Genomic DNA, 24,290 nt, shown 5'->3' on the forward strand with positions numbered 1-24,290 from the left:
GGGGAGTGAGAAGGTCAAAGGAGCTGTCCCTGCGGGACCGCCTCTGGCAGGTTGGTGTTGGCAGCCCCAAACCCAGGGAGGAGGCCGGTGCCTTCCTGGAGGCCACCGTGGAAGCCCCGCGGGCCAGCGGGCAGCCGGCACACAGCAGGTGTACGGATCTGATGCGTGCCACCTTCTGAGTTGGGCACAGGTGAGAGCGGGGAGTGGCGGTCGTCTCTGCTGGCCTGATGCAGAGGCAGGACCAGACCGTGGCTGGCAGTCAGGGAAGAAGGGCAATCGTGGGGTCCACACAGGTTGGGGTGTGAGATGCCACAGGAAGCCACTGTCTTAGAGTTGCTGATTCGCCCTGGGTTCCCAGAGAGGGGCCGAAGGCGCACAGACCCAGCGTGGAGTGTGCTAGCACCTGGGCTGTGGAAGCAGGGCCAGGACTCCTGGAGGATGGAGCTGCAACATGCGAGTCCCTGAGCCCGAGGGGACGGAGCTCAGGCCGTGGGGGCGCAGAGCAGAGCCCTGATGGCTCGTTGGGCACCTTCCCAGGCCCGGCACAGCGACCTACGGTGTTGCGGAGGACACCCGGTGAGCAAAGCACGCACAGATGCTCAGCACCCTCCTTCCCTTCCCAAGACGAGGCCATGCGACTTGGCAAGTTTTATGTCCTGCAAGCCAGGCCCAGGGATCTGGCAGCTGTTTGGTGAAGTAGCCGGTGAAGAAGCCAGCTCTGAACCGGGCTTGGGCCCCTGCCCGGCCAGGAGGGAGTCTGGGGTCTGTGGCCCTGTGGTGGCAGAGGGCCTGGGGAGGTCAGGATGTCCCACCAGGGCCCTGGCCCCGCGGTAGTGCTGCCACAGGAGGCCGTGGGGGTGAGAGGCGGCCTGGCCAGGAGGGCGGCGGCTCGGCAAGGCCTCCTTGTCGCCATGTCGTGATCACCAGCCTTGCCCGGGGCCCTGCTCAGCCTTCCACTGGGCACCTGCTGCCCGTGGGTCTCAGCCTCCCTGTGTCTCTCTGCTGCTGCTGCTCGGCACCCCGAGCTCTCTCCCGCGGCGCCTCTGCGTCCCTACATCTATCTCTTGGGTCTGCGGGTCCCTCCTTCCTTCCGCGTCTCCCCCTGCTCCCCGCCGTCCTGCCCATCCCCACCCCACCCACCGCGGTCCCCTCCAGCCCACTGTGCTGCCCTTATCTGGGTCCAGCCCCGGCACAATTGCTGGGAGCCCATCCCCATGACAACGGGGCAGATGGCGGCTGCGATTAGCCTCTCTCCCTCCCGCCGAGGCTCAATCCGTCTTTGAAATTAAATCAGCTGCGATAACATCGACTGGCCAGAGGGAGGGAGGGCAGGCAGAGGCGGCCTGGGCCCCACCCACCCCGCCCCAGGCCCTGGGTGCAGGGGTAGAGGAAGAGGAGGGCAGAAGCGGCTCCCACTGTGGCCGTGTGACCTTAACCAAGTCTCTCACCTTCTGAGCCTCAGTTCCCCCATCTGTAAAATGGGGGCAAATAGCCATACCTCTTTCTTGCAGTCGGGGCCAGGCCGTCGGGGGAGTGTGCAGACACAGTGCCTGGTGCAGGGACTCGGTAGGGTTGAGAACATCACCCGCCCCCCGCCCCCACCTCCAGTCCATGAAGAAACCAGACTCCGGTGGAAACGCCTCTGTGGAAGTGACACTGCCTGGCCAGGACTGAGGCCACTCATAGTAGAGAGCTTGCAGACCTGGCTCCCCACCTGCTCTGTGAACCAGGGAACAGCCCTCTCCAGGGCTTGGGTGCCCTGACTCGTAAAATGCTCCAGTGTCATTGAATCGCAGCACCAGATACCATCTTGACCCCCACCAGCTATGGGGAACCCACTCCTTCCGCAGAGGACCTGGATTCCTTCAGACAGCCAGGGGTCCTAAAGATGTGGGGACCCTGGAGTGAGGGCTGGAGGAGGGGGAGCCTGCCTAAGTCTGCAGTCTACGTGAGGAAGTGGCATCTGAGAAGAGGCCAGGGTAGGGAGATGTTGGTAGAAGTTAGCTGCGTGGGGCTGAGTGGGGAGGGGTGTTTCAGGCCATGGGGTCAGCATGTACAAAAGCCCTGAGACAGGAGCCCAGCACAGAGAGGGAGAGGCACATAGGGAGATGCACAAAGACCTGAAGGCCCGTGTGGAGAGAGGGCACATGTGGAAATCTGGGAGGAGGGTTCTGGGCAGAAGGCTCAGCCAGTGCAAAAGTTCTGAGACAGGAGCATGACAAGTGTGCAGTGTGTGCAGGATGGTGAGGAGGCAAGTAGGACTGGAGCAGAGCAAGCAATGGGAAAGCCAGAGATGTCATGAGGGCCTCGAAGCTGCCATGGGGACTTTAGCTTTAGCATTGAATGTCTCCCAAACTGTTTTTCACAAGATCCTTCTGGCTGCTGGGATAGGAACAGGATGAAGGAGGGGAAGGCAGGAGGCAGGGAGGCCAAGCAAGAGGCTGGCACAGGGCCCGGGGGAGTGATGGGGGTCCCAGGAGGCAGCAGAGGGGACCCTTGCTAGGAGCTGTATCCTGAAGGTGAGCCCTTCACCTCTTAGGACCCCTTTTGAGGCTTGGCCAGGAGAGGCCCTCAATGTAACCCCACCCTTGGGACACTCTTATATGAGAAATGGAACAGAGCTGGCCCCAACCAGTCGGTCCAAGCCAGCATGCGCATGCCGGCTTGTGGGAGCTCTGTGGGACCCCCAGGCTTCCTCATGGCCACAGTCTCTGCACCTGGCACAAAGCCAGGCCCAGAAGGCAAAGTCCCCTTGGCCAGAACATCCTGCTCCAGCAAGGCTTGGGGAGGCCTCCCCAAGGAGAGGACTGGGAGCGAGGCTTCCAAGGATGGCCCCAAAGGAGATGAGAAGGGAGGTTCGGGTGCAGGACAAGACGACACAAGACTTGGTCACTGAAAGGGGCCCGGGCAGGCAGCGCCTGTTGGGGCAAGTGACCTGAGCGGCTGGGAAGGCAGCAGGGGACTCAAACACCCGTTGAGGGAGTTGGGCTTGACCTCTGGTGTGCATCTCTAGTTGCGCCTCAACCTGTCCGAGCTTCAGTTTCTCAATGTGGCAAATGGAGCCAAGGGTGGAGACGGGATTCAGCCAAGTGGTCAAGGACCTGCTTTGCCAGGCACACAGGTCGCCAAGTTCGGCAGCCCTGGGAGGAGTCTGGGAGGGGAAAGCCGTGATCTATCACGGGTCTGAGCTGGAGAGGGGAAGCATGGCTTTGATGGGCCAGGCTTGGTGACAGGATGGGAGTGCAGACAGTGCCATGACCCTGGGATCCTGCGTGCTTAGGAACACCGGTGTCTTGCAAGCACCCCAGATCTCTGCCGTGCACCCAGCTCCAGGACCATGCGACCGCCTGGGCTGCTGGGCCGTAATTGCATTTGCCCGGCAGCTGTCGGAGCTAAGCGGGCCCACTTGATGCAGCCGCGGTTGGCCAGTAATTGGTGAAATTAGCAGGTCGGCAGGGGCACAGGTCAGGTGGTTAATGCTGTAGTGGGGGCTTTGATGAAGTTAGTCCCATTGCAGGGCTGGGAGCTGGGGTTCAACCTTCTGTGTGTCATGGGGCTCTCCCGTTCCTCCGGTAACGTGGTTAGGAGACCTCCAGCTGCTGGCCTGTCTCGGGGGCTCCTGGAGGCGGGACTCAAGAAGCCAGAGGCTAGGCTGAGCCTAGAGGTGCAGCCCACAGTCAGGTCACCTACTGTGTCCTCTTGGCCGGGGCACTTGCAGCACCCCCAGGGGCTTTGCAACCCCTAGAGATCTTGGGGTGATGTCCCCTAACTTCCTAGAAGAAGCCTTCAAGAAGCCCAGATGTTCACCTGGGAGAAAAGTACCCAGGCCACCTCTAGGCTTCCCCGCCACCTCGATGGGTGTTCCTCGGTCTAGCTGTGCATCTGGAAATGGGGATGAATTCCTCCCAGGTCTGTCTTTGACCAAGCCCCAACCTCCCCTCTAGGTTTATGGCTTCCCAGCAGCTTCTCCTATCATGACCTCCAGAGGCTATCCTCTGAGCACACCCTTTGGTTCTTGCTGGTCCCTGGAATAGTGTGCTCCCACCTTCTTTCATTTCACATCATCTATTGGACACCTACTACTTGCCAGGCTAGGAGCTGAGATGCATAGGTGAGCAATAGCTGCTCAGGCCCCAGCCCGATTGGCACTCACAGCACCCCTCCTAGCCACGTCCACACTCCCCTCTTCCCAGCCTGGGAACCAAGACCTTGTCACTAATCAGCCTTGAACCCTGGCACCTGGAATCACCTCCACCTCTGGTTCCACTCTACCCCCCAAGGAACAAGGAATTGCTAGCATGCCAATCTTTCACAGACACCCATGCATGCACGCACAGACACACATACATATGCGCATCGATCTTTGTTGCTGCAAGTATTGTGGCTATTGTTACCATTATTATTATTTGGAAGATAAATCCTCTGGAGTCCCAATATCCTGAATGAAATTCTGGCTCAGCTACTTGCGAGTTATGTGACTCGCCTCTCTTTGCCTCAGTTTCTCTTATGTGACATGGGTCAATGACTCCAATCTGGGACAGTGAGGGCCTTAAATGGAACTGTGTGCCTCTGCTGTCACTTGTTCCTCAACAGGACAGAGTCTTTGCGTTTGTTGTCCCCTCTGTCCGGAAGGCTTTTCCCCCAGATAACTATGTGGGCCATGATCTCACTGTCATTCCCATTTCCTCCTCAGGAAGGCCTCCCAGGAGCACCTGACGAAACACTCTCCTTCCCATGCCCTTGACCCCATCCTTCTCCACGAGCTTACCCGCCTGGATTTCCTCTCTAGCATTCATTACGACTCGGGACAGTGTTCTACACACCTGCTTGTTCTGGCTCCCCAGCAGAATGTCTGCCCCATTAGGGCAGGGAGCTGTCTTGCCCACCTCCGTATTCCCCAGGACCCACAATTGTGCCTGGCATACCATAAGCGCTCAATACCCATTTCTTGATTTACATCACATTAAAAGTACATGACACATCTGTAACTTGAGATTGTTTCAAAATAAAAACATACTTTAAAAATATTTTTAAAACATTGGCACTCCGTAGGCCCACAGGTAATCAGAACTCAGCACTGTCACCCCTCCCGTGATGGGCAGCTCACTCCCCTCTAGGGGCGTCTGCCTTGCTGTCTTCAATAAAGCTCCAATTCCATAAGGCCAGGACCTGCTCCCTGGGACACTTGGCCCTTCCAGTGGCTCCCAGATCTGATCCCTGGGCTCAGACCCATCTGTCTTCTTGGCCTGGAGGAGCCCTGCAGACACCTAGGGACAACTGGGATCCACACAGCTGGATTTCTCCAAGCTGAGTCTCCCAGCCTCCTAGGATGAGGTCTCCAATTTTGTCCCCACCCTAGCCACCCCCTCTGGATCCACTGCAGGCTGCTCCTGCCCCTCTCCCAGGGCAGGGCCTGGAGCTGAGCACAGAGTGGGATAGAAATTCTGAACAGAAGAACCATTACTTCCCCAAGGGCACATGAGACTTCCTAGGCACTTCCTCATTCACACCTTTGGCCACACAAAGCTTGTGGCCCACTAAGATCTCCGGCTCCATATCCACACATGGCTGACATAGCCAGGTCTGCCCAGCCCAATTTCCTTCTTCTCTTTAAAGCAGAGTTACTATATTCACTCCAGTTGCAAGAGTTGGTCATCTTATTTCTGACGTGGGCAATAGCTCTGCATCTGTTCCCCTCCCCAGTGGAGTGTGTCTGAGAATGTGAGGCCTGTGCCCTTTGTGGCTCCTTCAAAACCTTATTGAGGATGTAATGCTGAGGACAGAGCCCTGTGGCCCAGCTATAGAGACCTCAGTCGGGCTCATAGACAAACACCTTCATACAACAAATACTTATTGAGTATTTACTATATTCGTGCCTTGGGCTAGGTACTGGAGATGAACAAAAACAGGATCAGAGCTCCTATTTTTGTGGAGTTTATAGCCTCCTGGGGCAGCAGACCAAAATCAAACATCCTCCACTTCTCTGTGCTACACAAATACGGATGAAAATGTATGTGCGATGTCTGCACATCAGGCTATAGTCTCCCCTACGTAGGCTTCCTTCGGGGGTCATTGGGGAAATCCTACAACAGAGCCCCAGTCCTCAGAACACCTGCCCCGGGTCCTTGTACATGTCCATGGTCTTGTCTGCTGGACTCACTTTCTTTCCTACTTGCCCCTCTGCTCGCAGCCCATAAAGCTGCTCAGAAGATGCCCACCAGCTATGCTGACCAGCACTAGAGCATCATACCAACAGCCTGTCCTGAAGTCCACCCGTGGGGCCCAGCCATGAGCACTACAGAGGCATGCAGGAGCCTTCACCACAAACTGTGTTTCTTGGTCCGAAACAGGACCCAGTATTTCCTGTCTCCTGCTCCAGCACTCACTTCCTCCTAGACAACCAGCCTCACTCTGGCTTGCCTAAGATCAGCGCATATCTCTCAACACCCCAACACAAATATACCTTGCCCCTTAGTCCCAGGTGTTGCTCTAGACTCTGGGGATACAGTGAGTGATGAGGGGTTACAGGTCCTGCTCCCTTGGACCTGCAGTGTCGTCAAGGAGGCACACATCTCTCAGACAACACATAAGGGCCAGGGTGAAATGGTTGAGGGGCCTTCAGAGTGGGGTAGGTGGAGGACTAATTCAGAATAGTGATGTTGGGGAAAGCTTCCTTGAAGAAGTGATGCTTGAGCAAAGGCCTCGAGATGAATGGGCATATACCAGGGAGAACAGCATGTGCAAAGGCCCTGAGGTTGCAAGGCATTTAGTTCAGTGGAGGAATAGAGGGTTGCCAGTATGTCTGGGGCTCAGAGAGTGAGGGTTGCAGGGTGGTGAGACTGAGAAGGCGTGCAGGGACCTGACCACCAGGGCCCCATGGTGAGGACGACGCCTGAGGTCTTTATGCTTAGAGCAGAGGGAGCCACCGAAGGTACACAGCAAGGCAGGCATCATGATGTAACTTGTGTTTGGCATGATGGTTGTGCGAAGCATCACTGAGGGGGCAGTGGGCTGAGACATGATGCAGCCCCATCAGAGAGCAGATGGTGGGCACAGAGGGACAGGGCTGGGTTGAGATAGACAGACCCCAGCCCAGATGACACAGACAAGAGAGATCACCCCCGCATCTCCCAGTAACGCAGCCTGGGTGTGGAGGTGGTGCCGAGGGGCCTGAGCGCTTGCGCTCCTCTGCATGGGGCTGGGGCCCAGCCGGCCCAGCAGGTCCCCACGCCCCACACATTCAGGCCAGCTGTTTCCATGAACTCACTTGGCATTTTTATTAACCATGAGCCTAGCTTGCGGCCCGCGCGGCAGGTGGGTGGCGGCGGGTGGTGGCGGCGACAGCGGTGGCCCCAGGGACGGCCGGCCACTCACTTGTTGTCCACCCGCTTGAGCTGCTCCTTGCCATTGATGGTCACCGACTTGAGCTGCCCGTCCTCCTCCACCTCCATGCGCTCCTGCCCATTCTCCACGATGCGCTTGGTGGTGACCTTGTGTCCGTTGACCATCTCGGTGGACGACATCACTGACTTGAACCCTGAGCTGCCGGCGCCGGAGCCCCCGAAGGAGGTGGACGAGAAGGTGGTGCGGCTGGCACCGCCGGCCCGGCCCAGGGCGTCGAAGGCCGAGAAGGCCTCCATGAAGGCCGGGAACTCCCCGAAGCCCGCCGAGAAGGCGCCCCGCAGCCCAGGGCCCCGGCCCGCGCGGTCGCTGTTGAAGGGCGCATCCCAGAAATCGAACGAGAAAGGGTCCAGGCCGCCGAAAAACTCACGGAAGATGTCCTCGGGGTTCCGGAAGGTGTAGCCCGCGTCGAAGGGGCTGCCGTAGGGGGCGCTGGCCCCGCCGCCCGCCCGCCAGCTGTCGCAGCCCGCGCGGTCGTACACCGAGCGCCTCTTGGTGTCGGACAGGACCTCGTAGGCCTCGGACACCTGCTTGAACTGCTTCTCGGCCTCCTCCTTGTTGTCAGGGTTCTTGTCGGGGTGCCAGCGCAAGGCCAGCTTGCGGTAGGCCTTCTTGATGTCTTCCGGGGAGGCGCTCGACTGCACGCCCAGCACCTCGTAGTAGTTGGCCATGCCGCCGGCCGGTGGGGGCAGAGGCGGGGCGAAGGTGAGCTGGGCACGCGGCCCGGGGGCTGGGATGAGCCGGGGGGAGGCAGCAGCTGGTGTGGGTCCCTCTGCGGGGGCCTTGCTGGAATCTGCTGGCTCCGGGCGCGGCTCTGCCTGGCGGCTTTACCTTTTCATAGTACCAGTTCTCAGGGACTGGTGGGCGCCTCCACTCAGAGGGGTCGGGGGAGGGGGACACTGCCACAGTGGGGCCAGGCCAGGGGCACACCCCCCTGCGGAGCCGAGGCCTGGCCCTTTGTGACATCAGCCCCCGGGCGGGGCGGATCCCGCCGCCAGCCCCGCATTGGCACAGGCAGGCACACCAGCCTGCCCCCCACCGCCGAGGTCGGCACCCTGGCGGGGCTGGGATCTGGAGCTTGCTTCTGCTGGGCCTGTGGGCCGGGCTCCTGGGAGCCAAGGAGCAGAGGCAGGGTCAGCCGCAGGACCGAGCCCAGGTGGGCAGTGCAGGTCGGGACCACCGTCAGGGGAGGGGAGGGAGGACTTCCTGGACACATCCGCTTAGCCCACTGGCTGGGTTGTTAGGATGGAGCTGGCGGGGGCACGTGAGGAACCAGGAAGGGAGGCAGGAGCAGGAATTAATTCTTCTTGCGCCCTCTATCAGGTCAGATCCTCAGAAGTAAGGCCTGCAAAGGCAGCGGTGTTCGTCAGTGTCTAAGGCCGTGCCTGGCAATCAATAAACATTTGTTGAATGAAAGAGGCTCAGAGACATGTAGGATGTACTCGAGGCCACACGGCACATCAGTGAGAGAGAGAGACAGAGAGAGATGCAGACAGACAGGGCCGTCTGAGGACAGCAAATGAAAAGAAAGAAGCATTCCACTCAATTCTGATAAGAAAAATCGGGATTGGGACACCTGGGTGGCTCAGTGGTTGAGCATCTGCCTTTGGCTCAGGGCGTGATCCCAGGGTCCAGGGATCGAGTCCCACATCGGGCTCCCTGGGAGGAGTCTGCTTCTCCCTCTGTCTGTGTGTCTGCCTCTCTCTGTGTCTCTCATAGAAAATGAATAAAATCTTTTAAAAAATAAGGGACTGATAGTGTGACTAGTGAGTATAGTGGAGTGAATGGTGGTCCCCCCAAAGTTATGTTCCTGTCCTAATATGTGGAACCTGTGAATGTGATCTCATTTGGAAAAAAAGGGTCTTTGCAGATGTAATTAAATTAGGGATGTTGAGACGAGAGTATCCTGGATTATGTAGACAGGTCCCCAGTCCGATAACAAGTGTCCTTATGGAGTCACACAGAACAGGGGTGGCAATCTGCACAGGGGGAGCCCACAGTCACCAGAAACTGCACAGCCCTGCTGACACCTTGCTCTTGGACTTCTCTTGGACCTCCAGAACTGTGAGAGGCTACATTTCTTTCATTCTAAATCACCCAGTTTGTGATCATATGCCCTGGCAGCCCTGCAAAGCCAATAAGATGAGTGAGTAAGGAACCACATGTTCCTAGGCATTTACATTTCTTTAATTCTTGCTCCGATATTAGATCATATTGAGAAATAGCAATTAACAATACTGATTGACATCTATTCCTCCTCTTCCCTCACTCTCCTCTAGTTAAGATGGAACACACTACTTAGTAGCTGCACCAATGAGGAACAGATCTATTGGGATCACTAAGTCTTTTTTATTTTTAAGATTTTGTTTATTTATTTATTTTGAGAGAGAGAGCAAGTACGAGCAGGGGGAGGGGCAGAAGGGAACAGGGAGCCTGATGCAGGGCCCGACCCCAGGACCCTGGGATCACACATGACCTAGGCTGAAGGCAGACATTCAACTGACCGAGCCACCCCCGGATCACCAAGTCTTACCTAAGAGGGCATGCCTCTTCCTCTCCCAGCCCCAGCAATCTACCCCTATGCCTTCCTTCTCTTCTTCCTTTCTATAGCCCTTACCCTTCTCTGTATTCTCTCTCTCTGTCTCTCTCTCCTCCTTCCGTACCCATCAGCGCTGGTTCCCAGCACCTAGTAGGGGACAGCAGGTTCCAGCCAGTCCCAAATGCCAAGAGGAATGAAAGCAGAATCTGGAGACACTTTGCAAGCCCAACTTAGAGTGATAGAGGCAGTCGCTCCCACCTGCCTTACTGGGAGCGGGACTTGTCCACCGTGGCCCCTGTCCACCCACCCACATGGGCTAACACCCAACACATGTCACTTGACAGAGGAAATGAACAGGAGAGAGGCAGTGGTGAGTGTCGGAGCAATTATGGTGGTGATGGTGAAGTTGTTAATGGCAGAAGAGGTGCTAGTGGCAGTGACAGTAGTCAGGCTTGTAGCGAAGGTAATGTGTGGTGGTGACAATGGAGGGGATGGTAATTGGGGACTAGGGGTGATAGAGGTGATATTGATAGTGATGGTGGAGATGTGACAGGAGGTGATAGAAAGGCTAGTAGTGGCACTGTTGGGGAAGTTGGTCATGGTGACAGTGGTCCTGGAGGTGGTGACGCTGGTGATGGTCATGGCTTTGCTGTACGGCTTTGCTTCAGTAACGCCCCCCACATCTCGAAGCCTTATGATGGACATTTGGCCCTTGCCCACATCACTGGGGCTCCAGCTCACAGGTCTTCTCATCTGGATCCTGGATGAGGGAGTGCCCTGGTCTGGAACATACCATTCAAATGGTAGAGAGGGCGGGAGTGGGAGCTGAGAGAAACGTGGAGTGCCTCTGAAGACTTCTCCTGGGATGTGATGTACCTGTGTCACCTGTGCTCTCGCCACGTGGCCCAGGCCAACATCAGTGGGGTGGGGAATGGTACTCCCCTTCAGGAAGGTTCTACAAGTCTCCAGCAATAGCTGGGCAATGCTGCAGTAGACTGCCGGTGATCGTGTGGGTGATGGAAATGGTAGTAACGGTGGCCCTGGTGCTGCTGGCGATGGCAGTGCGAGTGCTGATGATGGTTCCACTTGGCCGAATGGAGCTGTGACAGCAATGGACGGATGCCGACAACAGTAGGAGTCATGACGTGCTCCAGCAACAGTGCTGATGCGACGGTAATAATGCAGCAGATGTGATGTCCGCCACCCTCCTCCACCATCTCCTCTGCATCCTAGGGAATTAGGGAAGATTTTCCAGAATCCTCTTACCCATGTGGTTTCCAGGTAGAGTCTGCCAATGCGTGTGATTTCGAAAGTGGAAGAGAAAGAGGCAGCTGAAGGCAGATGACATCCGGAGGTTTGCAGCAAGTCCCAGGCAATCCTCTGAGACCCCTCTGCTTCAGAGCTGCAGGCTGAAGCTTCCAGGCAAGCTCTTGAGATCCACGCACTTTGGAGCAGCAGGCAGACCCTCAGGATGACTTGTGTTCCCAGTCTTTATGCCTCAGGTCATCCTATGGTTGTGAAAACTCCTATTAAATGCCTTCATACCTGTTAGAGTCAGCAACTGCGTGCATCTGGTCACGGCGACGGCGGCTCTGATGGTGGTAGTGGCGCAGGTGGCTCTGATGGTGACAGTGCAGGCAATGGTGACAATGTGATGATGGCAGAGGCGGCATTGGTGGTGAAGGTGGCAGAGGTGATATAGGAGATGATGATGGTACTAATGAGGGAGGTGGTTGAGGTGGAAACGGTGGTGTTGTAGGGGATGGTGATCGTAGAAATGGTCGTCATGGTAACGTGGTGGAGGTGAAGATGGTGGTGGTGACAACAGTGACTGTGGCGATGCTGGTGGTGGTAGTGGTGGTGATGAGGGCCATCCTGGTGGTCAAGGTAATGTGAATACTGGTTGAGGTGGAGGTGGGTGGTTATGGTGATGGTGGAGGTGGCGTCAGAGGTGGGATGGTGGCAGTGATGATGATGGTGCTGGTCTGGGCAACAGCAGTGATGGGCCTCGTGGATGTCACAGTGACAGTGATACTGGTTGAGGTGATGGAGGGACGGTGGGATGTGGTGGTGGTGATGGTGGTGGTGGCGTGATGATTGTGATGTGGTGTGGTCAGTGATGATACTGGCTGAGGAGGAGATGGTCATGTGGTGATGACAGTGACGGCAGGAATGACAGGAGTAGTAGTGGTGATGACAGTGAAGGGAGGAATGATGGTATGTTTATGGCGATGGTAATAGGGTAATGTGACATTGGTCGGGGGGTGGTTGGCGACAACGGCATCACTACAACTGAAGCCTGAGGATCCCATAGCAATGTAATTGAGGCAGTGTGTGGGTGGTTTCATCAAGGGACAAGGGATCCAGGGTGTTGAGATACCCCAGATCCCACAGATACTTCCCCTCAAGCCAGGCGCCCCTTGCCCTGCCTCGCCTGAGCCTTGTGCTGCCTGCACTGTCTTTCCAGGGAGGAACTTTCCTGGCCACTGCTGGCTCCGGAGCCCCCGCAGCAAGATCTCTGCACTGCTCTGACCTCAGGCCCTGTGCTTGTGGCCCCCACCCCGGGGTGCTCTGTAAGAGGTAGTGGGGATGGAGACGGGACTGGACACCCCCTTGGGTCACGGATGTCCCGGGGCTCAGAGAGCAGAGCACGCCGCAGGCCTCATGGGAGGGTGTACCAGCTACACGGAGGCAGAGCCGAGCTCCTCGCTGACGGAGATGCCCTGGAGAGGGGAAGCCCTCTCCAGTGTACCAAGGGCGAGGTGGGGGTCAGCTTCCCGCAAAGGCACGTGTGGAATCTGGCAGCGTGCGGAGGTGATCTTCCCTTCAGAAAATGGCTCTGAGTAATGTCCTCGGAAACCCAAAACTGAAAATGTTAGCAGCAGGGACCTCTGGGATCTGAGTGGAGAGACAGGGATGCGCAGGCATGACTTTAGCTCAGGCCCCGGCCCTCCTGACTCTCACTGGCTGTTTGGCTACTTTCCTTCCCTCTCTGAGCTTCTCTGTCCTCATTCGCCAGCTGGGTACAGAAACTCCTCCCTTTTGGGGCTAGCCTCCCTGGCCAGAGGCTTCTGTGTCCCTCCTGGGACCCCAGCCTCAGGCCCACCCTAAAGCCTGCCTCCTGGTTCGTGGCCTGGCTAGAGAAAGGGGATCTTGGGTGACAGGTGATCTTAGAGCCTGATCTGGTGTACAGGGAGGCTCAGAGAGGGCAGGCACCCAAGGTCACACAGCAGTCCCAGGACTGCTCCCCAGGGCGGGCTGATGGAGGCCGATTAGGCAGCCAATTGGTATTCTGAGCAGCCAGAGGCCCCTCTCTGTCTCTGTAATTAATGGAGTGGCTTTTTAAAAGGATTCTAATCACCCTCGATCCTATCTGCTTATCACTAGCGTTCCTAATTAGATGATCCTGGCAATCACTCGGCTAATTCCCTCCAGCCTCCTGCAGCCCTGCCCAGCCTGGGGCAGCTCACCCCACCCCCGCAGTCCAACCGACCCAGCCAGATGGGCAGTCCGGGCCTTCGCTCCCCTCAGGGCCCTTGGTTCTCTAACTGCATTACCTTCAGGATGGATGGGTGACAGCGATGGATGGGCCACTGGATGGACACTGACAGGTGAGTGAAGGAACTGAATGATGGACAGCTATGAGGATGGATGGATGGATGGATGAATGGATGGATGGATGGATGGATGAAGTGAAAACTGGGAGGTTCAGAACTCAGCCTTTTAGGTCAGACAGCTCTGCCATTTACCAGCTGTGTGTTCTTAGGGAAGTCACTTAACCTCTCTGTGTCTCAATTTCCACACCTCATCTGTAAAATGGGAATAATAATAGCATTTCCTCATAGGGTTGCTGTGAGGATAGCTTAGAATAGAGGAAAGGCTGTATATATGGATATGCTAGCCTAATGATGGCAATGTTGTAATTGGTGGATAGACAGATGTATAGAAGGACAGACAGATGAGTGAAGGGAAAGAGTGGGGGATGGACAGGTCAGTAGAAGAATAGGTAGGATAAATGGACATAGAAATTGGTGAGCTGATAGAGAGCTGGTCAGGTGGTAGGTTACCAGGCAGGTAGAAGAGACAGTGAGTGCTCAGGGCCAGACAGGGAGGCATGGGAAATGGGGAGCAGCCTCTCCTCTTCTCCAGAGTTAACAGGATGATCTTTGCTCAGGTCCCTACACAGATGTGGCTCAGACTCCCTTTCCCTTCCTAGGACATCCAGGACAGTTTCCACACAACCCTCCTAGCTAGTGGTAATGGGTGTCCACTGGGTTCTTTCCCCTCAACTCCCAATCAGGCAACACCCTTCCTGGTGGTGGCTCATGTGGTGTCTGGAAACTCAGATCTAGCCTCTGGTGGGGGTTTAGCGCCTGAGCAAAGGCATCATTTGTGGGACACCTAAGTTCTAAAGTGCACCAGCCTGTTAGGGCAGCCACTCCTCTCCCCACCCACAGTGCCCTAGTCTTCGGCACATCCCCACACGGAACAGATCTGGGCAGGGCTCTAATCCCACTTCCAACAGCTGGTCCCAAGCCTCCAGGAAGACTCAACCCCCAGAGCCTCCACACACACCTCTAGACCTCTGCAGCTTCTAGGATGTGGAATTCCTGGGTCTTTCTGGAAAGAGTATAGAACAAAGAAGCCTGAAGTATCTTCCAGAGTCATGGCCTACATGCATATGCACACATTCACACCAGCAGTCATCCACCCATGCACCCATCTACCCACCCACTCATCTGTCCATCCACTCATCCATCCAACTACCCATCCATCCATCCACCCACCCACTCATCCATCCATCCATCCACTCATCCAACCACTTGCGCATCCATCTATCCACCTATCCAGCCAGCCAGCCTTTCATCTATCCATCTAACCACTTTATCCCACCTGTTTCTTGAGCTCCTATACATACATATACTATGAGCCAGGCACTCTTCTGGGTGCTGCATGTGTATATGACAGTGAACACACTAGCCAGGGCCTTGACCTCATAGAGTTGCCACCTAGTAGGGGAGACACAAGAAACTGATAATGAATAAATAATAGTCAGGTAGTGATAGATGCCATGAAGAAAAACAAAGCAGAAGGAAAGCTTAGAGTGACGAAGTTTCCCTTTCAGATAGGGTAGACAGATAGGGCCCTCCCACCTCCATATGCATGTCAGGCACTCGTGCCCCCACATGTATGTGCATGCCGGTACACATCAACACAAATGTACACATGTGCATGCGAACACACTTGGGCCTCCCACAAAGACAGAAGCTCTGCTATGCCTGGGCATTGGGGTATGGTGTCTCCAGAGATTCCCCTTCCCACCCCAGCTGGGGGTGTCTGGCCCACCTGTCTGGCCAGAACTGTTTTCCTTCTTCCCTGCAGTCCCCAGGACCCTCCCCAGGTCTGCCTGCCTGGAGCTCAGCACACATCTGAGTTTTGCTGGATCAACTAGAGAAGGGCCTAGGTGACTTATTCGCAATTAGCCATTCAGATCCATGAATCTTTCCTGCGCTGGTCTGGGTGTAAGCTGGAAACAGAGCTGAATTCAACTGTGACCCCCTTCTCTCCACCCACAGAGGACCCTCCCAATCCCAGGCTACTAGAAAGGGAACAGACACACGCAAACATGTGAATGCAGCTGCAACAAGCATTGAGGGAGAAGTGATACCTGTCTTGGGGCATCTGGGAGGGCTGAGCAGAGGAGATGACATTCTCAGCTGAGCAGAGAAGGGAGGACTGAGCAGAGGAAGTGACAAGCAGAGGGCAGGGCTTGAAGAGGGTAGTTCCAGCAGGGTCTACTGGGAGGAGTGACATTGGCCTTTGGTTGTGACCTCACACAGGTGATAATCCTGGGTTTAGACATTGGATCTCCTTTCCAAATGAAGTAAATTGCCCCATTGGGAAAAAATATTTCCAGGTGGGAGGATGGTGTTTGTCATGGGACTGTAAACTGCACTTTCAGGCTAGGTACATTATATTTTTTTTTTTTTTTTTTTTTTTTTTTTTTTAGGCTAGGTACATTATAAATGAATTTCTAGAACAGTGTTCTCAGGTCGCCTGGGTGGCTCAGTGGTTGAGCATCTGCCTTTGGCTCAGTTCGTGAGTCCAGTGTCCTGGGATCGAGTGCCACACTGGGCTCCCCGCACGGAGCCTGCTTCTCCCTCTGCCTCTGTCTCTCCCTCTCTCTGGGTCTCTCATGAACAAATAAATAAAATATTTTTATAAATAAATAAATCAGTGTTCTCAACAGAGTCAATCTTCCCTCCCCAGGGCATGTCTGGCAATGATGGGAAACATTTCTTATTGTCATGACTCGGTGGGGGGGGGGGCAGGGCTGTTATTGGCATCTCATAGGGTGCGGTCAGGGATGCTGCCAAACATCCTACAATGTACTAGACAAACTTCCACCACAAAGAATGATCCAGTCCCAAATGTCAGTGGTGTTGAGGTGGAAAACTCTGGTCTGAGCCCTGAAACCATTGCGTGATGAGCACAGTTATATTGCATTTGTATTTTTAGTGTGCCTAAGGCATTCATTTCTTTAATGTGAACGTTTAAAACACACAGCTGACCTGTCAGGTTATTTATTTCTTAGTAAAGCAGGAGCCTTGAAACACTGAGGTAGCTTCATACAGAGAGAACAGTGGACACAAAGCCCTGAGTGGTGGGAGAGCACTTGTCTGTAGTCTGTTGTGTTTGAGCCTAGGGAGGTGGCAAGGGGGCATGGGGGCTGTATGGGATCAGGGACTGCAAAGGTCATGCAAGGCTTGGATCCCAGACCCAAGAGCTGAAATCAGGTACTGAGCTGGGGAGCCCTTGGGCGGATTTGAAGCAGAGGGAGAATGTAATCAACTGCATGTTGTGGAGAAATCTCTCTGTAACAACAATATTGCATTGGTGTTACCAACAAACGGGTAAAAATGTAAAAGTCTGACGTTACCAAGTGTCTGCAAGGGTGTGGAGCAACTGGAGTTTCCACCCCCTACTGGTGAGAATATACATTGGAACACCCAGTTTGGAAAATTCTTTGGTCTCATCTTATAGATGTGAGGGTCCCAAGTCCCTTGACTCAGTCATTCCACTTCTCGGCTTACACTCCCAGAGAAACACTCATGCATGGCAGGGAGTGAGAACAGCTACACATGCACCATTTATAACAGGAAACAGGAAGATGGGCAAATACATTATGTTCTATTTATGCGATGGAATAGTATACACTGCAGTGAAAAACGAATGGACCAGAACTTCATATATTTCTGTGAAACAACACCATAAACGTGACAGTAAACAACAAAAAAAGCAAGTCATAGAAAAAAAATCTACCATTATGATACCATTTATACAAAATATAAAAAACATTGAATAATATGATCTGTGGCTCAAGGATTTGTACATAAGTAGTAAAAATATAACATACAGGGGACTAATAAAGCCCTGGCAACTTCTGGGGAGGAAGGCAGGCAGGCGATAGGGCTGGGAGGGTTCAATAATACCATCAGGTTTTCTTTCTTAACCTGAGGTGGGGGGGTGTCAGAAGGACTGCAATTTGCCTTCCATTCTCCTGCCTCTGCCTCCTGGGCAGGACCTGAGGCTTGTGGATAGCCAATAGAATATGGCGAAGGTGACAGGATGTCATTCCCCGGATTGTGGGACATTATCTAAAACTCCTGTGTGTTGGCCACTCTCCTATAGAGTCTCTGTCTGTGGCTGACTTTGAAAGAGTGATCTGTCATAACCTACAACTAGCTGCGAGGCAGCCCCTTGTGCTAAAAACCTGAGGGTGCTTGGTAGCAGAGCAGAGCCTGCCCCAGTCGAGCCTCTGTTGAGAACCAAGTCCTGGTCAACAGCTCGACGGCAGCCTTGTGTGACCCTAAGTCGAGGAGCCCACTAAGCCATGCCCAGGCTTCTGACCCACAGTGATGGTAAGATAATAAATGGGTGTGGTTTTAAGCTGCTAAGTTTGTGGTGATTTGTTACACAGCATAGAAAACCAGTACCGGGATCCCTGGGTGGCGCAGCGGTTTAGCGCCTGCCTTTGGCCCAGGGCGCGATCCTGGAGACCCGGGATCGAATCCCACGTCGGGCTCCTGGTGCATGGAGCCTGCTTCTCCCTCTGCCTGTGTCTCTGCCTCTCTCTCTCTCTCTCTCTCACTGTGTGCCTATCATAAATAAAAAAAAAATTAAAAAAAAAAAAAAAGAAAAAGAAAACCAGTACCATGGCGTTCGTTATGATACTAGCTCTATTTTTGGATATCTGAAATGTTTCATAATTGAAATAAAAAGGTTAAGGAAGAAGAGATAGGGTTGCAGGTGGGCACCCGCCAGAGGTTGAGGGGCTGGGGAGGAGGCTGGCACTATGGAGCAGGTGAAGGGATGGTGCTGGTCCATGTGTGGTAGAGAAGAGGACCTAGAGGTAAAGTTTGGAGGGTGCCAGTTGGAGGTGTGGTGTGGTGTGGGCTTGTGTAAAAACATCCCCTCCATTCCTAAATTCTGAGAAAACAGAGGGGTCCATCTCAGCATCCCCTCAAAGTCTGGGAAAGCTGGATCACAGCCCCACACCGATGAACCTGGGTGGGAGGGGCAGGGAAAAAAGGAGCAAGGACGGTGTTTTCCCAGACTGCCCGAGGGAGCCCTGCAGTGTGGGCTGGTGAGGGCAGGCAGAGCGGTGGAAGGGAGTGGGCTGCACAGAGCCCGCTGAGTGCCCTCTCGAGGAGGAACCCCCCCAACTCTAGCTTGCATACCAGTGGGAGTCATCCTGTTCTGTCTCCTCCCAGGAAATGAGACCCCCCCATCCCTGCCTGGCCCTCAGTTTCCCCAGCTGTAGAGGATGGATGACCTGTGGGGACCCTGGCTAGTGGGGACCAATACTGAAAGCAGCTACTAAATAGCCAGGTACCCACCGGCACTCCCAAGGGACCCTGACAGCCTTAGGGGATGCGTGGTAAGGAAGAAGGGCGCGGGGGCTCAATCTGAAGCCCAGTGGGCTGAAATAGCATTAGAACAAGGTCTCCTTGCTAGGTGGGCTCTCCAAGGAATGAGGACCCTTTGTCTTCCTCATATTACCCTCAAAACACCCTGCAAGGTGCCGTCTTGTTTTTATTGGTGAGGAATCAGGATTCAGAGAAGTTAAGCCATTTACTTGCTTGGGGCTGCACAGCAAGGAAGAGGCAGGTGTGTCTGCACCACAGCCAGGCTTGTCCTTGAGACACGTTGGTGAGGGACTGGGGAGGCCCTGAGGGGCTCAGGGAAAGGAGAACTCAAATAAGATTTCCTCTAGGATCTCTGACTGGGGTTTTGAAGGAGGAAGAGGAGTTCTCCAGGCAGCTCTGAAGGGGAGACCATTCCAGGGAGAGAGATCAAGATCAAGAGACAAGGCAGAGAAAAGTAAACAGGTGTTTGTGATGATTATTTTTGGGGTTACAAAAGCGGCGCATGGTCATAACATGTTATGATAATGGCACAAGTTTCTAAAGTGAAAAGTACCCTCTCCCTTGCCCCCAGACTATCACACTTTCCCAAACTAACAACTATTATTCATTAGGTATGTATTTTCCCTGATTGTTTTCAACATCTACACAAATATTTTTATTTTTTAAAAGATTTTATTTATTTATTTGAGAGTGAGCAGAGCTAGAGAGAGCACAAGCAGTGGGGGGTGGGCAGGGAAGAGGGAGAGGGAGAAGCAGACTCCTCGCCGTGCAAGGAGCCCGACGTGGACCCTGGGATCATGACTGAGCTGAAGGCAGACGTTTAACTGACTGAACCCCTCAGGCGCCCCTACACAAATATTTTTATAGTCCCAAAGAGTTATGCTATATACATTGTTCTGCAATTTACTCCCCCCCAAAAAATCCCCTGCAATTTAGCTTTTTTTTTCTTTCTGGTTTCTGTGAGGTGCACCTGAGTAGGGCTCACTGGGCCAGAGAGCACGCAGAATTCTGATCAACATTCCCAGTAATGGAATGTGCCAGAGTCTGTTTTTACACATCTGCAGCCTCTTCTGTTTCTGCTAAGAGAAGCAGACTGTGGTAATTTGCATGTATGATTTTCATGTCCTCGATCATTTCTGAGGTAGAGTACCTGCTGGAATGTTGGAATGTTTATTTACATTTCTAATGAGAAAGACCTCTTGATGTGTCTTTCACTTGTTTCTCTCTTTTTTGGGGTGGCAGTTGGTCTTTTTATTATTTTTTGTGCTTTCGTATTAGAGGCTTTGCATATTTTTGCCAAATTATCCCCTATTCTGCAATAATCATTGTTAAATGTTACTTTAATTGTTAAAGCTATTACACTTTATTACAGAACAGCTGGGAAATGAGAAAAAGGGGGAGAGTGTCTATGACATAGATGTCACTGTTTGCTAACATTTGGTGACAGTTCTCTCCCCTTAGATGTCATCATGTTACGTGTAAATCTCTATTCCGTGACTTGGCTCTAAGGGCATAACCTTCAGGAAGCATTTGAAAGTCTTTCTAGTGGAAGTCCCGTATTTTCCTCTTCTCCCTCCCATGGTAAAATGCACCTAACATAAAATTTACCATTTTAACCCTTTATAAGTGTACAGTTCAGTAGCATTGAGTACCTTCATACTGTCATGCAGCCGTCTCCACTGTCCATCTCCAGAGCTCTTTCATCTCCCCAAACTGAAACTCTGTCTCCATGAAACACCAACTCCCCTTTTCCACTCTCCCGGCCCTTGGCAGCCACCACCCTACTTTCTATACCCTCTTTCTATCTCTAAGAATCTGACTACTACTCTAGGTGCCTCATATAAGTGCAATCACATAGTATTTGTCTTTCTGGGACTGGCTTCTTTCATCTAACACAATGTCCTCAAGATCCGTCCATGTGGTAACATGTATCACAATTTTCCTCCTCTTTAAGACTGAATAATATTACATTGTATGTCTACACCACATTTTGCTTATCCTGCACCTATCCCTGGACTGTTGGATTGTTTCCACCTCTTGGCTGTTGTGAATAATGCTGCGCTAAACGTGGGTGTGCAAATATCTGTTCGAGTCCGTGCTTCCAATTCTTTTGGGTATATACTCTCCTTGTGCCCTTTTGTTGAGCATTTAGGTTGTGTTTAGTTTCCTGTTTTTTTTTTTTTTTTTTATGATAGTCACACAGAGAGAGAGAGAGAGAGAGAGGCAGAGACACAGGCAGAGGGAGATGCAGGCTCCATGCACCGGGAGCCCGACGTGGGATTCGATCGCGGGTCTCCAGGATCGCGCCCTGGGCCAAAGGCAGGCGCTAAACCGCTGCGCCACCCAGGGATCCCGTCTCCTGGTTTTATAAACCATAATGTCCTAAACACCTCGTGTCAGAGCTTCCTGCCAAAAATACTTGGATGATTACTTAACATTTGAGTCTTAGAATTCTCAGAGCTCATTTCAAAAGCACTTTCCCAAATTATCCTTCCACTCCCTCCTTGCTGCAGATCCTTTTACATCTTACATGTTCAAAAACTTTCTTTAAAAAAAAAAAATTCTATTTATTTATTCATGAGAGACACACAGAGGCAGAGACATAGGCAGAGGGAGAAGCAGGCTCCATGCAAGGAGCTGGATGTGGGACTCAATCCCGGAACTCAGGGATCACGCCCTGAGCCAAAAGGAGTTGCTACCTAGGTGTCCCAGTTCAACAGTTTTCTTTTCCCTCTTTGGTTCCTAGAAAGGCTGAACTTAACCTTGAGATTCATGGTCCCTCTGCCAAGTTATCTGTGGTGGAACCACCCTAGGTGACCCAGGTGGGTTGCAGTGTTTGGTTGGTTTCAAGACTAAAGCTTTAATAAATCTTGAATGTGTAATAGGATATGTGTGATGATGTCAAGACTCAAACAGCATCCCCAAGACCCAAGACCCAGGCAGGTGTGGGCATGAGAGCAGATAGAGATGGAGACAGGGCTTCCTGAGTGGAGACCTGCACAAATGGCCCTGGAGACAGAGAGCCCCCTTGGGACCAGAACTTCTGCCTATTTGTAAGTGACTCTCCTGATCTAAAATCATTTGCAGCTCATCTATACTTTTGCAAAACCTCATGCAACCAAAACAAGATTCGTCCGCACATGCTGCTGGTTCCAGATCTGAGTTAGATGTTCACCCAGTGAGATGCCAGCCAGTTAGTAGTTCCAACTCCACTTGCTTAAATAACCCTCCACCCTTGCGTTGACTCAGGATACCCCCTTTATCATCTGTTATTATCGTGTAAATAATAGGGTCTATTTTGGGCTTACTCAAGTCTGAGCCATTGATCTTATTCTTACAGCAGAACCACAGGTTTGAGAGATTGTGATCCTAGAATCTTCATATTGGAATGTGTTACATGCATGACTCCCTTTATTTTCCTGAATTTTCTGACTTGTGCTGGTCTTGTTAGTATTTACAAATAAAGTTTGGAATCATTTTATCCTTTTGCCTAAACCACTCCCGCTCCCCACCACGCACACACACAGTGGACTTTTGATCTACTGTCTGGTGCTATAAATTCACATAGGGGGCAGCCCACTCGCCTTAGGAGCAGCCCCATGGGTGTTTGACTGCTTCCTTGCCTCTCAGGGGAATTTGTCCATCCTTTTCATCAGGTGGATGACAGACATTCCTCCCAAATCTTATTCCCCTGGGGCAGTGTCCATTCTGTGGCCCCAGGGACTGGGAAGGCTGTTTGCCTTCCCTATTTCTAGTGGTGGTCACCAGGAGGTGAGAGGGACTTTGGAGAAGGATAGACATGGTCTCTACAAATTATGAAGGGCAGGGGTTTTGGTTTCTTCCAACAGAAAATGGGAATAAGATGCTGGGCTTGGAAGCATCCCTACAGGAGGAAGGGAGGAAGGGGCCTTCAGCTGAGCCAGCCCCACCTGGGTACAAACAGATGGAACAAAGGCCAACCCACCCCAGGCACCCTGGCGCCAGGCCCCTGTGGAATCATAAAGGCACCATCTCCTGCTAAGGCGGCCACTTGCAACACTTGGCCTGCCTGCCCTGCCCTGCCCTGCCTGGGAGCTTTGAGGCCACAAAATCGAAACTGTTTACCCGCACAATGACTCTGGGCAGCAGGAATCATTGTTAGGAGCTGATTATTTTATGGCGGAGGGAACAGAAGCTGCAAGGGCAGGAGTGCCTGGGGCTTGAGCTTAGGGCCTCCAAAGCCACATGTGTCCCCGCTCCTGGTGGTCACCCACTCAACACCATTCCTACCACTGCCACCACAGCCTTCCCCAGCTCTGGCTGCTGCCTTTGTCAGAAACAACCCCTTCCCTCCAAGAGTTTCCTGGCAGCCAGAGAGAGCTGATTCATCAGGGCAAGATGTGTGTGTTTCATCCCCACCCCAGAATGCCACCAACCAACAGCATCAACAAACACATGTGGGATAAGTGAATGAATCTATCCAACAGACATCTGGGAAGCACCTACCTCGGGCTCGTTAGAGGAGATGGAGACACAAAAGTGACAGACACAGTCCCTGGCCTCTTGGACCGGATGTTGCAGGCAGAGGGGATCCACTCATCTATTTGTTTCTTGCTGGCTGCTTCGGACACCTTCAACAGTGTCTGCCACTGGAAGCTCCAAAAATATTGGTTGACAGTAAGAAGGAACTAAGACCAGGGCAGTAATGAGAAACAGGGGGCAAGGGGCCTCTTTCCATGGTTCTTCTGGGCTCTGCATTCTAGCCTTCGGGTCCAGAACCACATTGCCGCTCTGGGATCTAGATTCTCGGCCCTGGGCTCCACATCCTTGGTACTAGGTCCTGAGTTCTGAGCCTCAAGCTCTGGGCTATGGATTTGAGAGTCCATGCTCAGGGCTCTGGGTTCTGGGCTCCATGTTCTGAGATCTGAATTCTGAGGTCCAGGTTCTGGGCCCCAGTTGGATAGGAGTTCTGGATTCTGAGCTCCAAGCTCTAAGTTCTGGATTTGGGGGACAGGCTCTGTGTTTTGAGTCTGGTTCTTGAGTACTGGGGTACCGGTTGTGGACTCAAAGCTCTGGACTCCAGGTTCTGTCTCTGAGCTCTGGATTTGGGGCCAGGGAATAGGATGATTTGCCAGAGGCCAGGTAGAGTCATTAATGTGTTTACTGCATAGAAGATAAGCTCCTCAAGGACAGGAATTCTTGTTTGTTACATGCAGTGGAGTAGCCCCCATACCTAGAAGAGTGCCTGGTGTGTAGGAGGTGTTCAACAGGCATACATACATGCACACTTGAGTACGTGATCATATAGACACACAATCCTGCAGTCAAGAGCCAGGGCATGGGAGGGCAGGACCTTTCCCGCCCTCACTGTAACTGTAGCTGATGGAGGGGAGGCCAAAATGCCATGAGCTGGGGAAGGGCTGAGAGGGGCAGTCAAGTGC

The 24,290-nt window shown here is 53.2% G+C and overlaps 1 protein-coding gene and 1 long non-coding RNA gene across 9 annotated transcripts; one reads left to right on the top strand and one right to left on the bottom strand.

Annotated features, from left to right (window-relative positions):
- Nucleotides 1–7,252: 7,252 nt before the first annotated feature.
- On the bottom strand, nt 7,253–8,358 carry DNAJB8 (DnaJ heat shock protein family (Hsp40) member B8). Its single transcript, XM_038565480.1, has one exon. It carries the CDS (start codon nt 8,070–8,072, stop codon nt 7,371–7,373), a length of 702 nt encoding a protein of 233 aa, XP_038421408.1. The 5' UTR covers nt 8,073–8,358; the 3' UTR covers nt 7,253–7,370.
- A 12-nt stretch (nt 8,359–8,370) lies between these two features.
- Nucleotides 8,371–22,733, top strand: LOC102156064. 8 transcript variants are annotated; one of them, XR_005374522.1, is made up of 5 exons: nt 8,371–8,557; nt 12,408–12,520; nt 13,328–13,551; nt 21,756–21,923; nt 22,719–22,733. It is a non-coding gene; the product is annotated as an uncharacterized LOC102156064 (long non-coding RNA). The 8 variants fall into 8 exon arrangements; XR_005374521.1 differs by lacking the exon at nt 22,719–22,733 and adding an exon at nt 22,211–22,296; XR_005374519.1 differs by lacking the exons at nt 21,756–21,923; nt 22,719–22,733 and adding an exon at nt 21,958–22,304 and having other exon boundaries at nt 8,372–8,557.
- The last annotated feature ends 1,557 nt before the right edge of the window (nt 22,734–24,290 follow it).

The sequence above is a fragment of the Canis lupus genome, chromosome 20, assembly GCF_011100685.1.
Source record: "Canis lupus familiaris isolate Mischka breed German Shepherd chromosome 20, alternate assembly UU_Cfam_GSD_1.0, whole genome shotgun sequence".
Classification (NCBI taxonomy): Eukaryota; Metazoa; Chordata; class Mammalia; order Carnivora; family Canidae; genus Canis; species Canis lupus.

What these genes read in the sequence shown, in the direction of transcription:
- DNAJB8 (XM_038565480.1), bottom strand. Translation starts at nt 8,072, where the DNA reads ATGGCCAACTACTACGAGGTGCTGGGCGTGCAGTCGAGCGCCTCCCCG.